The sequence below is a fragment of the Tamandua tetradactyla genome, chromosome 17 (genome assembly GCF_023851605.1).
Source record: "Tamandua tetradactyla isolate mTamTet1 chromosome 17, mTamTet1.pri, whole genome shotgun sequence".
NCBI classification, from domain to species: domain Eukaryota; kingdom Metazoa; phylum Chordata; class Mammalia; order Pilosa; family Myrmecophagidae; genus Tamandua; species Tamandua tetradactyla.
The window spans coordinates 42,979,384-42,993,396 of record NC_135343.1 but is presented as its reverse complement, the minus strand read 5'-3'; the positions used below and the strand labels follow the sequence as shown (position 1 = coordinate 42,993,396).

At 37.9% G+C, this 14,013-nt stretch overlaps 1 protein-coding gene across 9 annotated transcripts in view; it reads left to right on the top strand.

Annotated features, from left to right (window-relative positions):
• AAK1 (AP2 associated kinase 1) overlaps positions 1–14,013 on the top strand; it is a 205,646-nt gene that overhangs the window by 120,417 nt on the left and 71,216 nt on the right. For all 9 annotated transcript variants that reach the window (XM_077134454.1, XM_077134450.1, XM_077134449.1 and 6 more), the window contains exons 6-8: positions 9,376–9,497; positions 10,829–10,910; positions 11,417–11,549. In XM_077134454.1, coding sequence (XP_076990569.1) covers positions 9,376–9,497; positions 10,829–10,910; positions 11,417–11,549 — 337 coding nt within the window. The remainder of the gene's footprint in view (positions 1–9,375; positions 9,498–10,828; positions 10,911–11,416; positions 11,550–14,013) is intronic.

Genomic DNA, 14,013 nt, shown 5'->3' with positions numbered 1-14,013 from the left:
TTTTGTTACATTTCTTTTCCCCCTTTTTAGGTCAAGAAGGCATTGTCGATCCCACAGTGCCAGGGCTAGGCTGATCCATGGTAGTCATGTCCCGCTTGCCAGGGAAGATTTCACCCCTGGATGTTATGTCCCCCATAACGGGGAGGGTAGTGATTTTCCTTGCACGTATGGGCTTAGAGAGAGAGAGAGAAAGGCTATATCTGAGCAACAAGAGATTTTTTGGAAGTAACTCTTAAGCATAATTATAGGAGGCTTAGCTTCTCTGCTTCAGAAATAAGTTTCATAAGAGCACGCCTCAAGATCAAGGACTTGCATCAGTGCTGTTATGGCATGTGAAGTCACCACCGTGGCACATAGACTCAGGAATAATTCTGCGGAAGCAGGCACCCTTATAACCAAATCATTTCCTCCCAGAGCGAATTTTCTGCTCTCTTTGGAACTTTGTCAGCAAAAAGCTCGAAGATGTGGGCTTGCTGTCCACAGTGGGGTTGGCTGTGGCCTGGTGTGGGGAGGAACTGCAGTGGCAGGCAGCAGTGTCTGCCTTTAAATTTATTTTGATTTTCACCTTCTTTATTAATATTTCATTTGAAAAAGATTCTGTGAAGCAGAAATTTATTTCCAAAAGTAAAGCTGAGACAAAGACATTGAAAGAAGGGAGGAAGAAGGATGGGTGGCGGGGTGGCATGTAGCGTGTCAGGGTGGAAAGTCCAGATTCCCCTTGGCTTTGCTAGATGGCAGTGGAGTCCGCTACGACCCTGAGAGCCCACGCAGTCAGGCTTCTTTCCTGGCACAGAACCACACGTCGAGAGAGTGGAGATTTTTTTTCTTGCTAAAACATTCCAGTGATGCAGCAAAGACTTTCAGTAAAGAAGCTTTTGCTTTTGAGTTTGTTTTTGAGTTTAAGCAGTTGCTTTTTATGAACCATTTTTTTTTAACATAGGAAATTTTTTAAGCGTGCATATAATTTATAAATCAGTAGACACAAGTTCATTTTAAAGGCCATATAAAGAGTAAATGTCATGCTATATCATTTCAATTTATTTAAATTACGTGCATTTTTATACTGGGATGAAGAGGAATTCAAACCTCACCATAAAACTGAAGTTTGTTTTTAAGACAAAACTATAGTATTTCTTCATTGTAGATTTATTAAGTATCTTACAGAATAGGATCTTAACCTGCTTTTGTTTTTCTACTTCCCCCCAAAAGTTGGTGGAACTGTTGAGGATTTTAGCCAAGAAACAAATTCAGGAAGAAATTGGGGTATGATCACAAGTTTTTCCCCTCTTTTTGGACATTGCTTAATTATGGCAAAAGCATTTTTAGTTTTTATAACCAAATTGAAGAAAATTATTTTTATAGTTTGCTATAAAACTGATCGCTGATGGTAAACATAGCTGATCTATGATATATAAAAATGGCTCCTGTTCTGCATATTTATTCACATGCCAGAAATAGTATGTATTATATAAAAAGTATATATTTTTTAGAAGCCTTTATATGTTGAGCTTTTTATTTAAACAGTGTTGAAATTTGTGATGTCAGCCTAGTTTTATTTATTTAATAAACTGCAGTAATATAAAATATAAATGAAAAAAAAATCAAAGACGGCCTGTTAACTTGGGAGTCCCTTATGTTTGAGAGCGTATCAGGGATTTGGCCTGGACAGTTTCATTGAGGAGATACAACTTGACAGGGCCTTGAAGAATAGCTACCTTTGACTAGTAGAGACTGAGCAATTGAATAAATGAACACATTAGATAATGTAAGGAATCTTCAGGAGACATTAAATAAATCTCTGGCTAGTATTTTGCCACTGTTGATTAGATTCCTAATAAAGGAACATTTTTTGAACATCAAGTACTAAAGTATCCTGTCCTTAAGCTTGCAGTTGGTACACTGGGTAAGTGGAAAGTTCCTAATCATCGCTAGCAAAGTTGGAGGGTAGGGAGGGGTACGTGTTCATTGCTCTGCTTCTAACCTGCTTCCTGTTCCGGCAGAAGGAAGTTAATTGCCTGTCCTACTGAGTGAAGAGATGCGCCTTGTCTAGTGTGGCAATTGATGGTGATTTCTAGCGTTAGATTGCCAGAGCTCACTCTCTTACCCTACCACTTCTTAGCTGTGTGGCATTTAGCAAGTGATTTAATCACCATGACTCTTCCTTTCCCCATCTGAAAAATGGGGATAATAAGTCTATTGTTGTTATGAAGTTTTAGTGGAGTTTTATTTACTGCTGGTGATAGTATATTTTCATAACCTCTAAATTAGATCAGAAGCATTAATGTTGCTTTGCTCAAATTTTTTTAGATTCCTGAAGTGAATATATCCTCAGAATAAGTTGATCGTTTCACTGTCATAAATGGATTAGACTGATGAGCTTAAAAAATCTGTAGACAGTGGAAATATTTGACTGCCTTAGCCTTGTCTCCGGGGAACAAGTGTACTTAAGAATTCTTAATTACAAGGGCATTTCCATGCAGGCCTTTAGTCTCAGTGCTCAAAGTATGGCGAAAAAGCCCAAAGTCAAAATTTTAGATGAAAGTGATTCCAGGTTAGTAGTGCCACCAGATGCACAAGTGTTTCTGTCCTCTCTGGAGAAAGAATATACTTTAAATCCAGGTCTCAAAGATTTCCCACAAATCAATGTCCAAGGAACAAGAGTTAACAACAATAAGAAAAACAACAAAAACTCTTACAACGACACCATGAGCGAGATTAGTAGGAATAAGAAACAAACACAGAATCATATATGCAAAGACTTTAGATACTGGAATTAGCAAATACAGACTATAAAATAAACATGTAACTTTTAGAAAAATTTAAAGAAAATATAGGAACAAGGATAAGAAAAAGATACTATCATAATTGACCAGATAATTTTAAAAGAACAGTAGTAAGTGGTAGTGGTCATAGGGCCTGGGTATTTGGTGCCTCATTTTTTGCTTCTGATAGACTAGCACACATGCATACAAACACATACAGTGTTACACATATTTTTCTGTTTGTTTTTTTTAATTTATTCCATTCAACACACATTTTCTGTACCAATACCATGTTAGAATCTAGTAGAGAAGACGATAAATACGATTCAGGTATGCCTGTCCTTAAGGAGATTGTAGTCTACTCTTCCCTGTGTTTTCCTTAGATGATCAGTCTTTAGAAGGGCAAAGACAAAAGACAATGAATGGGGACTGCAGACTTCTTGGCCTAACAAAGTGTTTTGTCTGCCATTTTAGTGCCCAAGTAGAGCCAGGTCTGTCCTCTAGCATACTGCTCAATTCAATTCACCCATCCCCAAAATTAATCAGTGTATTTTGAGTATAGAAGTGTCTACTGTTTTGGAATTCTTAAGATATTTAATTGCCAGGGTTCCTGATGCCAGGAATTTCTCTAGGTTCTGGTCTTCATAAGCTCCCTGCTAGTCAATACTTAACAAGAGTGCTATTTCCTAATTCCCTGCCCTCAAAATTAGTTTATACTTTAACAGGGAAACTGCGTATTTACTCCATGTCTTTAATCACTTTGAGAAGTAACTGAACTATAACAAATACTGATTCTGAAAACCCTAATCTAGTATAGTAAAGAAATTGTTGTATGTACTGACATGGTTCAGGTGACGTTATTTACGTCATGGAAGAATGAAGTACCGATGGAGCAGAGGAAAGAAATGGCATTTGTTTGAGCAGGGGCCTGGGAGAGGCTTCAAAGAGGGGGTGACATTTAAACTGAATTTAAAAGATGAATGGGTTTTTTTATATGTTATGGAAAATTAAATTTATTCCATAAATACAATGCTTGATAAAATATGAAACCACTAAAATAATGCAGATATTTGTAGCAAATTGTATATAATTTGGGAAAGGGAAGGACTTCCTAAGATGACACCAAAAACAGAAACCATAAAAGAATAAAAGTAAAATATTTAATTATATAATTTAAAAAATATTTTTATTGACAGAACTTCACACACGTACGGTCCATACATAGTGTACAATCAGTGGCTCACAATATCATCACATAATTGTGTATTCATCACCATGACCATTTTTAGAACATTTGCATCACTCCTGAAAAAGGAATAAAAAGAAAAAAGCTTATACATCCCATACCCCTTACCTCTCTCTCTCTTTGACCACTAGTATTTCAATCTACTCAGTTTATTTTACCCTTTATCCTCCATTATTTATTTTTTATCCATATTTTTTACTCATCCGTCCATACCCTAGATAAAAGGGGCATCAGGAAGACTGTACCCTGCACAGGAGACATTGTGGTAGTGCATGCACAACTATGTGATTATACTGGGATCCATTGATTGTTTCCTTAGGGTAGATTATGTGGTTATGAATAAAACTGTTTAAAAATAAACAGAATGATACTAGTGCTGGTAGAAATGTGGAGAGAGGGATGTACTGTTCCCCTTTTCACTATTAGTAGGGAAGTAGAATGGTGCAGCCCATCTTGAGGGCAGTGTGGTGGTTCCACAGGAGGGTAGAGTAAATGAGGATTGCTGTATACTCCTACAGCCCATTATCAAGTATATGTTGGAAGAACTGAAAGCAGGGACATGAATGGAGATTTGCACACTGTTGTTTATGGTGGCAGTTTTCACAGTTTGCCATGGAGGTGACCTACGTGTGCATTGACTGATGAACGGAAGGACAATCTGTGGTGCATACAAACGATGGAATATTGACCAGCTGCAAGAAAGAATGAGTTTTTAGGCATGCAACTAGGTGAATGGACCTTAAGGACAGTATGTTCTGTGAAATTAGCCAGAAACAAAAAGACAAAAATTATGCAAACTCACTAATATGGTCTAATTATAATGTGCAAACTCTGAGAATTGAATCTGATAGCATAGGTTTTCAAAGCAAGGCTTATTATAAATGTTCTTACATTGTAAGCTCATACAACAAGCACATCCATTCCTGAATTGTAATGATTATTTTTAAATTCTGAGATGCTGAGCTCTTTGTATATAATCTGCTTAGACCCTAGAACTTTGGGTATCTTTGTGACAACTGAGACACAGAACTACAGTTCTGTGACTAAGAAAGTCAGCATTACCCCAAAAAGCAACTGTTAAGAAAAGCTGAAAAGCAGATCAGATTTCAATTAAAAATATGAATGAAGCTGATCTGGTTAGGACTAAGGTAAATCAGACTAAAGGGTAAAGGGTGATTTTGACTGTGTTTTAAAACTTCAATTTCTGTGTGAGACCAGAGGAAGAGATTTTTTTTTGATGCAAACTTTATATTTTCTGTGACACACTATCTTGTATGGTCAATTTATTCAAACACCACAATTACATGGAAACTTGAATAGGGGATGAGAACTTGTTGGTTTGTATAGATTATTGTGATGCTCCAATACATCCCAGAGTAATGTTGGCAAAGAATAAGAAAGTAGTTACAAAGCCCCCTTGAGAGACTGGGAAAAATGAGGAAATAGTAAACTTTCTTACCTGGGGAATTCCTGATATTCTCATAAGCATTGGAAGACTACCAATTTAATAGGCCCATCCTTCTTTCTGGTTCTTGCCCTTATGAAACTTATTCCTGCAAAGGAGAACTTAAGCCTACTGATAATTATGCCTAAGAATCACTCCCACAGAACCTCTTTTGCTGATTAGATGTGGCCTCTCTTATGAAGCCGCCTCAGCAGGTAAACTCACTGCCCTCTGCTGTATGTGAGACACGACCCCTAGGTGTGTAAATCTCCCTAGTAATGTGGGATGTATCTCCTGGGCATAAGCCTGGAGCCAGCATCATGTGACTGAGAAAGCCTTCTTGAACAAGATGGGAAGAGAAATGAAACAGAATTAAGTTTCAGTGGCTGAGAGATTTCAAATGGAGTCAAGGGGTCATTCTGGAGTTCATTCTTATGCATTATGTAGACATCCCTTTTCAGTTTTCAGTGTATTAGAATAGCTAGAAGGAAATATGTGAAGCTGTTGACCGTATATCTGTAGCCTTGAGTTTTGAAGATGATTGTATAAATATATAGCTTTTACAGTTTAACTGTGTGATTGTGAAAATCTTATGTGTGATATACCTTTATCACTTTATGGATAGATGAATAAAAATATGAGTACACAAGTAAATATATACTAGGGGGAATAAGGGATATGGGATAGTTTGGGTGTTTCCTTTTTCATTTTTTTTTAATTCTCATATGTATTTGTTATAGTAATATAAATGTTCAAAATTTAATCGTGGTGATGAATGTACAGCTATGATGATACTGTGAATCATTGTGCTATTTTGATGATTATGTGGTATGTGAATATATCACAGTAAAATTTCATTAAAAAGTGAAAAAAATAAAGCATCAGACACTAGGTTTTCACAATCACACAGTCACACTGTAAAAGTTATATCGTTATACAGTCATCTTCAAGAATCAAGGCTACTGAAACACATCTCAACAGTTTCAGGTACTTCCCCCCAGCCACTCCAATACACCATAAACTAAAAAGGGGTATCTATGTAATGCATGAGAATAACCTCCAGGATAACCTCTCGACTCCGTTTGAAATCTCTCAGCCACTGAAACTTTATTTTGTCTCATTTCTCTCTTCCCCCTTTTGATCTACAGGTTTTCTCAATTCCGTGATGCTGGGTTCCCCCTCATCCCGGGAATTCTGTCCCACCTTGCCAGGGAAATTTACACCCCTAGGAGTTGTGTCCCCTGTAGGAGGGAGGGCAGTAAGTTCAGCTGCCGAGTTGGCTTAGAGAGAGAGGTCACATCTTAGCACAGAAGGGATTCTTGGGGGTGACTCTTAGGCCTAATTTTAACTGGCTTAGCCTAGCCTTTGTGGGGATAAGTTTCGTAGGGCAAATCCCAAGATCGAGGGCTCGGCCCTATTGATTTGGCTGTCCCTGTGCTTAAGAGAATATCAGAAATTTTCCAAATGGGAAGTTGAATATTTCCTCCTTTCTCCCCAGTTCCCCAAAGGGACTTTGCAAATATGTCTTTATTCACTGCTCAGATTACTCTGGGATATATCAGGGCATCATACTAACCTGGACAAACCAGCATGATCTCAGGCCCTATTCAAGATTCCATGTACTAATGGTGTTCAGATTCCATATACTAATGGTGTTCAACTAAACTGATCATAGATTAAATTAGGTAATGTGCTACCCGAAATGTAAATTTTGCACCAACTAAGCATCTCTCCCTTTTATCTCACACAGAAGTTGAAGTTTAAAACTATGGATGCTGTCATCCTTTACTCTATATTCTGGTCTAACGCAGTCCCATTCAGATCAGCTTCATTCATGTCTCTAGTCAAAGTCTGATCCCTTTTTCAACTTTCTGAACACAGTTCCTGGATGAGGTGGTGCTGACTTTCATAGCTTCAGAGCTCTAAATCTGAGTCCCAGGTATTACCTAAATAGCTGAAGTTTCTGGCAACGACCAGGTTGTATACAAACAGCTCAGTATCTCAGAATTTAGAAACAACAGTTACACCCCCTTTATATATGTGACTGCTGTAAGAGCATACAATCTAGGACCCTTTGCAGTAGGTACCAGCCTGATAACCTGTGCTCTCAACTTCAGTTCACCAAGTTTTTATATTATAGTTAGTACATATGAGTGGAGCATGGTAATATTTCTTTTCGTTTCTGACACTTCATTCAACATGTAGTCCTTAAGGCTCATTCACCGAGTTGCCTTATGACTTCGTTCTTTATGACTGCCTAGTAGTCCTCTGTATGTGGTAGCTTCCCGTGGAACCTCCACACTGCCTTCCAGGGGGCTGCAGTTTCCCTGCCTACAGCGAATAGATACTTCTCTTTCTCCAGCGCTTGTTTCTCTCTGTTCTTTTTTTTGCATGGGCAGGCACCGGGACTCTCTGTTCATTTTTAACAGTTTTATTCACACATCATACATCCAACCTAAGTAAATAGGCATGCCTTCGCCACCATTATCTATATGAAGACATTTCTTTTTCTTCTACAAAGAATCCATGTCCCTCCCTCATGCCCCCCACCCCCCACCCCATCTGCTGACATTTAGTTTTGGTGCAATGCCTTTGTTACATTAGTGGAAGCATGTTACAATATGCTGTATTGTAAATATGCAATTGCGTTACATTATTACTGTTGGCTGTAGGGCCTAGCCTGCACTGATTGTACACCTTGCAATATTGACATTCATTTGTTCTTCCTCATTCAAAAACTTTTTTTTTGTACGTTTAATCACATTGTTGTCCACTTTAGGCATCCCTAAATTATATTGTCTCAGTCTTTATCCTCTCTCTTTCCTTCTGGTTTCGTTATGTACCCGCAGCCCTTCTTTCTCAATCATACACATACTCAGCTTCATTCAGTGTACTTATATTATTGTGCTACAATCAGATAGCTTTGTGCTATCTATTTCTGAATTTTTACCATCAGTCCTTTTGCACAATCTGTATTCCCTCAGCACCAAATGCCTGATCTCTACCCTATTTCTGTCTCCTGATAACCTCTGTTCTTAACTTCAACTCTCAAAGTTCACTCATTAATGTTCATATTAGTGAGACTGTACAGCATTTGTCCTTTTGTTTCTGGCTAATTTCACTCAGCATAATGTCCTTCAGGTTCATCCACGTTGTTATATGCGTCGTGACTTTATTCTGTCTTATAACTGCATAATATTCCATCACATGTGTATACCACAGCCTGTTTAGTCACTCATCCTTTGATGGACGTTTGCGCTGTTTCCATCTCTTGGTAGTCCATAAATAATGCTGCTATAAACATAGGTGTGCAAATGTCCATTTGTGTTCTTGCCTTCAGTTCCTCTGAATATATACCTAGTAATGGAATTGCTGGATCATAAAGCAATTCTGTACTTAGCTTCCTGAGGAACCACCAAACTGCCTTCCAGAGTAGTTGTTCCATTTTACATTCCCATCAAGAGTAGATAGGTGTGCCTCTTTCTTCACATCCTCTCCAGCACTTGTCATTTTCTGTTTTCTTTTTTGACAATGGTCAGATGAATGGGATTTTGATAGTTGGGTAAGTAGGTGGAATCATGGAGAACATTCTTGACTGAAAGAATGAACCAAGCAAAGGCACGTAGGCTTGAAAGTATGGTACTGTCTCTGTAGAGGTGAGAAACGTGAGTTAGAAATCTAGAAATATGGGACTTTTGCTTCTCCATTGTGTTGTTAGTGTCTTTTGCCCCTTCTGCTCTGATTACTGTTATATGCATCTCTGTTCCACTTTGGATGACCCCTATTGAAATACATGGAAGGGAATAGATTTCCTGTGCACATTAATGGGATTGCCAGAAATAACGTACTTTATTTATGTGACTATGAAACCAGATTTTCACATACATTACTGAATGATACCTTGCAATGGGGATGTTTTTCAGGTTGAAAATATCCTCTTGCATGACCGAGGCCACTACGTCCTGTGTGACTTTGGAAGCGCCACTAACAAATTCCAGAATCCACAAACTGAAGGAGTCAACGCAGTAGAAGATGAGATTAAGAAGTAAGCTTTTCCTTTCTTGGAGTTTTGTCCATTTTCAGATCAGCAACTTTATCTTATGGATGAGAAGATCAGAATGGGGAGAGAATGGTGCTAGTGTCTAGAGGCATTCAGTTGCCCTCATCTTAGCACATCATGTTAGTAGTTAGATTGTTTGAGTTCAAGTGGGAGGTTAGAAGGGGTTCACAAGCATTGATCAGTAGAGTAAAATGAAGGAATCTTATAGCAGTCTATCAGTGGCCCAGTGATTATAGATGTTTTCGTTTGCGACATCACATAGCCCTTAAAAAGTTGAATGGTGCACATATTGTTGAAGTTTTATGTGTGACATTATCAGTCAATCAAATGTGCTTTTTACTGAACCCTGAATTGCTGTTTATTCCTTCCTGCCCATAAGGAACTCACCTGTAGTCTAGTGGAATTAATGGTAAATAGGGTTATTAAGCTTTCTATAGATATTGACTACTGACTGCTGCCAGTAAAAGCTCCTTTTTATTTGTAAGAGCCTAATCTGTTTTCCACTGGTGTCCATAGTGTTGGATTTTTCGTAGGCAGCAGCACCTACTATTACTACTTGTAAATCAGCAGACTAGCATGTGCACCTGTATCCTCATCCTCCTCCTTTCATGCACCATCTCAGAAAACAAAGCCAAGGGCAAGACTTGCAGTCCGAGTCCCTGATGGACTCTTAACCACAGTCCCATCTGGACTGAAACTCAAGCAGCACAAGTCACGTGCTCCGTAGCACAGAGGCACCCACTTTGAGGATGCATTTTTATAATTCTTTTCTTAAGCCAGAGGGAAATTGGCTTCCTGTTTCATCCCTATTCCAGGAGGAAAGATCAGAAGCTCTTCATCTCCTCCACCCCTCCACTCCAGTCAGGGTCCTGCTCTCTGCTGCTCTCCAGATCATTCCAGCTGGCATTACATGTCTCTGTGTTGGGTCATATTTAAATGGATTACTATTTCTAAAAACAAATCAACAAAATATAATTTTAGATAATAAAGATTTACAGGGGATTTTGTCATTTGAGGACCCAAGAAAAGTTGCTTTTAGAATTAATATACAATAACATATCAGTGCCTGGGTCCTTAAAAGGACTGCTGCTGGAGGGTGATAGGTTTGGCAAGGCCCTAACTTGGCAAACTGATGACATAATTGTAGCAAGGACAACTTTTCATTTAATCTGTACTAGTATTTCATACTGTCTTCTACAGTTTGCTCCCAGGAACCTGGACTCTATTAATATATAAAGGAAAGTATTTCTGCTACCCCTGGTTTTTAAATATCACATTGAGATACTAAAAAACAAATAAGAATCTCTGTATTGCAGATACACAACGCTGTCCTACCGAGCACCAGAAATGGTTAACCTATACAGTGGCAAAATCATCACCACGAAGGCAGACATTTGGGTAGGTATCAACTAATCTATCTGCATCTCAGATATCAGCCATCTTGATTATATACTCCCTCATTTAATCTAGACAGTGTTACTCACAGGTGGCCACTGTACCATATCAGTCTCTGCTGATCTCTTGGAGTTATTCTTGAAGTCAGGGACCAACCACTGCTTCCTAAAACATGTCACAGACTATTACTTCAGAGCTCTGTAAAAATTATTCCAGTGACCTGCCCATTATTTAGGTGATTTTTACATATCTGTTATTAGTTCTTAAGATAAAAACAGCTGAAATACTTGTTTATTTTTTTAGCACAATTTGGTAGAAATGATGTAACTCAGGCTAAATTGTGACATTGAGTTCTACATTCAAGTTTCTAATAGATTAACAGTGTATTATTATTATATTTTTAATATATCTGTAAATAAATGTAGAATCGCCGGTATCTCTCATTAGACCCATTTGCAATGATGGTAAATACGCCACTAGTGAGCAATCTGCTTTCTTTATTTGTGTAGGCTCTTGGATGTTTGTTGTATAAATTATGCTACTTCACTTTGCCATTTGGAGAGAGTCAGGTGGCAATTTGTGATGGGAACTTCACAATTCCTGATAACTCTCGATATTCCCAAGACATGCATTGCCTAATTAGTAAGTATTTCAACTTCCTAATTTCATTCTGTATCTCTAATCTCTGGGTTTGAACTGGAGGATAGAGTAAGGAATTAGATCCCAGCAGTAATGGGTTGGATGCAGAGATGAAGAAATCAATTGGTAGTGTTTAGGAACTCAAAGCTGGGAATGATTATAACAGTGTCTAGTTAGAGTGGTGTGTTCTTGCACTGGAAGTCTAAACTCTATTTCACATCTGAGTCAACCAGCTAAGCAGAAATCCTAATGGCTTTGAGCAGTAGAGTACTGTGGGGTTTGGTTGCAGTCCATATGGAAGCTCTGTTAACGAAAAAAGAGAAGAGCTGACTCATCAAGTGATAAGAAATTTGCCTTTACAAAATGGTTGCAATGCATTGGCTGGAGTGAATACATAATCAAAACTGTATAACTCTATGGAACCAGGTTTTTCCTCTCATTAGTAATCACTGGATTTTGATAAAAAGCATCTCAGCACAGTTGTTTGTTTAAAATTATCTTTAATAATTTTAAATTAAAATTATTAAAAAATTATTTTAAAAACTCTCTTTTGTATCTTTGTAGCAAGTATATATACTAGTGTTTATTAACTAGACAGCAGAGTAAGTAATCTTTTCACAAGCCCCTCTACTAAGATGCTAAAGAAATAAAGGTTTTATCATCTTACTCATTGGTCAGGACATTTAGCATCTAAGTTTTAACAATTTTGGGTTATAAATCCTGAATAACCCATTTTCATCCCTGGGTGAGGATACACTGGGGAATGATAGAAAAAGCAAAAGTAGGGTGGAGCATTTGACAATTATTGAAGGCCTACTTGTACCTCATTTAGTTTTTAAAATCCTTTATGTATTAAAAATAGTTATACCCATTATACAAATGAGGAAACTGAGGCTCATAAAATATAGGTAACTTACCTAAGGTGAAATAATCATAGCTTTTAAGTGGCTACCCACACTGTTTCCATTGTACCTGTTTTATCATTTGACCTCTACAATTTATTAATAAAAGGGCTGGAGGGTATTTAAAAGAATGGAGCATGGCATTTAATGACTGTTGGACTGTTTTCAGAGATAAAGCATTTTATTTCTGCTGGAATTGCAGTGATGTAAATGAGGTTGGAAAGAAATATGAAAAGTGGTCAAATTTGACATTAGAATGTAGGACTTTTTTGGTAATAGTTTTCTTTTTCTTTTTTTTTTTTTTAATTTTTGACAGTAAATTCATATTGGAAAAGACAACTCTTGCTGGATGTAATATTGCCATCTTTTCCAAGCTCTGAGCTATCTCAGTTTACAAATGACTCCAAGATTCACTGTCACCTTAAACTCATATATCTAAAATGAATTGTTATTGCTCCACCCTCCCCTCCCCTTTATTCCCACTGTAAGATTCCCATTCCCCTTTTCAGGTTCTGTCAGTGATATCACCATTTAAGCCTGGATGAATGAACTATAAGGTTTTCTTTGAATCTAACTAGTGAGAAAGAGGGAAGACCCAACTATTTCCTAAGCTGTGTTAATTCTTTCTTTGGGGGTTTCTCCCATTTCCGTTACATTTTCTCTGTTTTCAGCACTGTCACCATAATATGCCTAGACCCTGCCAGCTCATGCCTATCCTAGTGGATTGGACAGTAGCCTCTCTCCAGCCTCTTCAGTCCGCCTCACACACGCTCACTACAAGATTTACTTTATAAAACACCACGTTCCTATGTCCCTGTTCATTCAACTTCTCTGATTTGTCGGTAGTCCTACACGAGGGCCCAAATTTCTTAGTGTGTGAGATCCTTCGTTTTCTGGTTCTGTCCTGCCTCTTATTTCCCTGTATTCACTACCCTGTTTTTCCAGCCCCTGTTCTCCTGTAACAGAGCATCCTCTTTCCTTTCTTCAAGTCCTTTTTTTTGCGCAGACTGCTGTTTCGCCTGGAATGTTTTTTCCTCTTTTCTCCTGCCTAACTAAATCATGCCCTGCCCTCAAAGATAGGCTCAAGTCTTGCCTCTTCTCCAAGGCTTCACAAAGGCTGCAGCCTCCCTGATCTTTTCTGAACTTGGTGTTTGAAACATTCACTTTACTACTTAAGTAATAAACTGCCTTGGCATTGCAGTTTGTATGCATATGGGTAGGTGTATGTGTTTTCTCAAAAATTTTTTTCCTGAGGTTTTTTTTCCGGCTTCGGAGAGAGCAAAAGCTTAAAGGTCCTGAAACAGACAGATGATTTATAGATTACAGTAAAAGGAGATACATATTTGTGACTTTGTAATTTCTTTTAGACTAGAAACCAGCTAATATCTGCAACAGAAGAATAGTAAGTAAATTATGAAATTTGAGTTTTGGTTACAATTTTCAAGAATACAATCTGTTAAGCATAGTAGTAAGAACTTAAGAAGTCATAAGCAGGACCATGTGGCCTCCTACGTATCAGAATATGAAGATATTAGCTTTGCTGGATTCTGTGTTGTGCAAAGCAC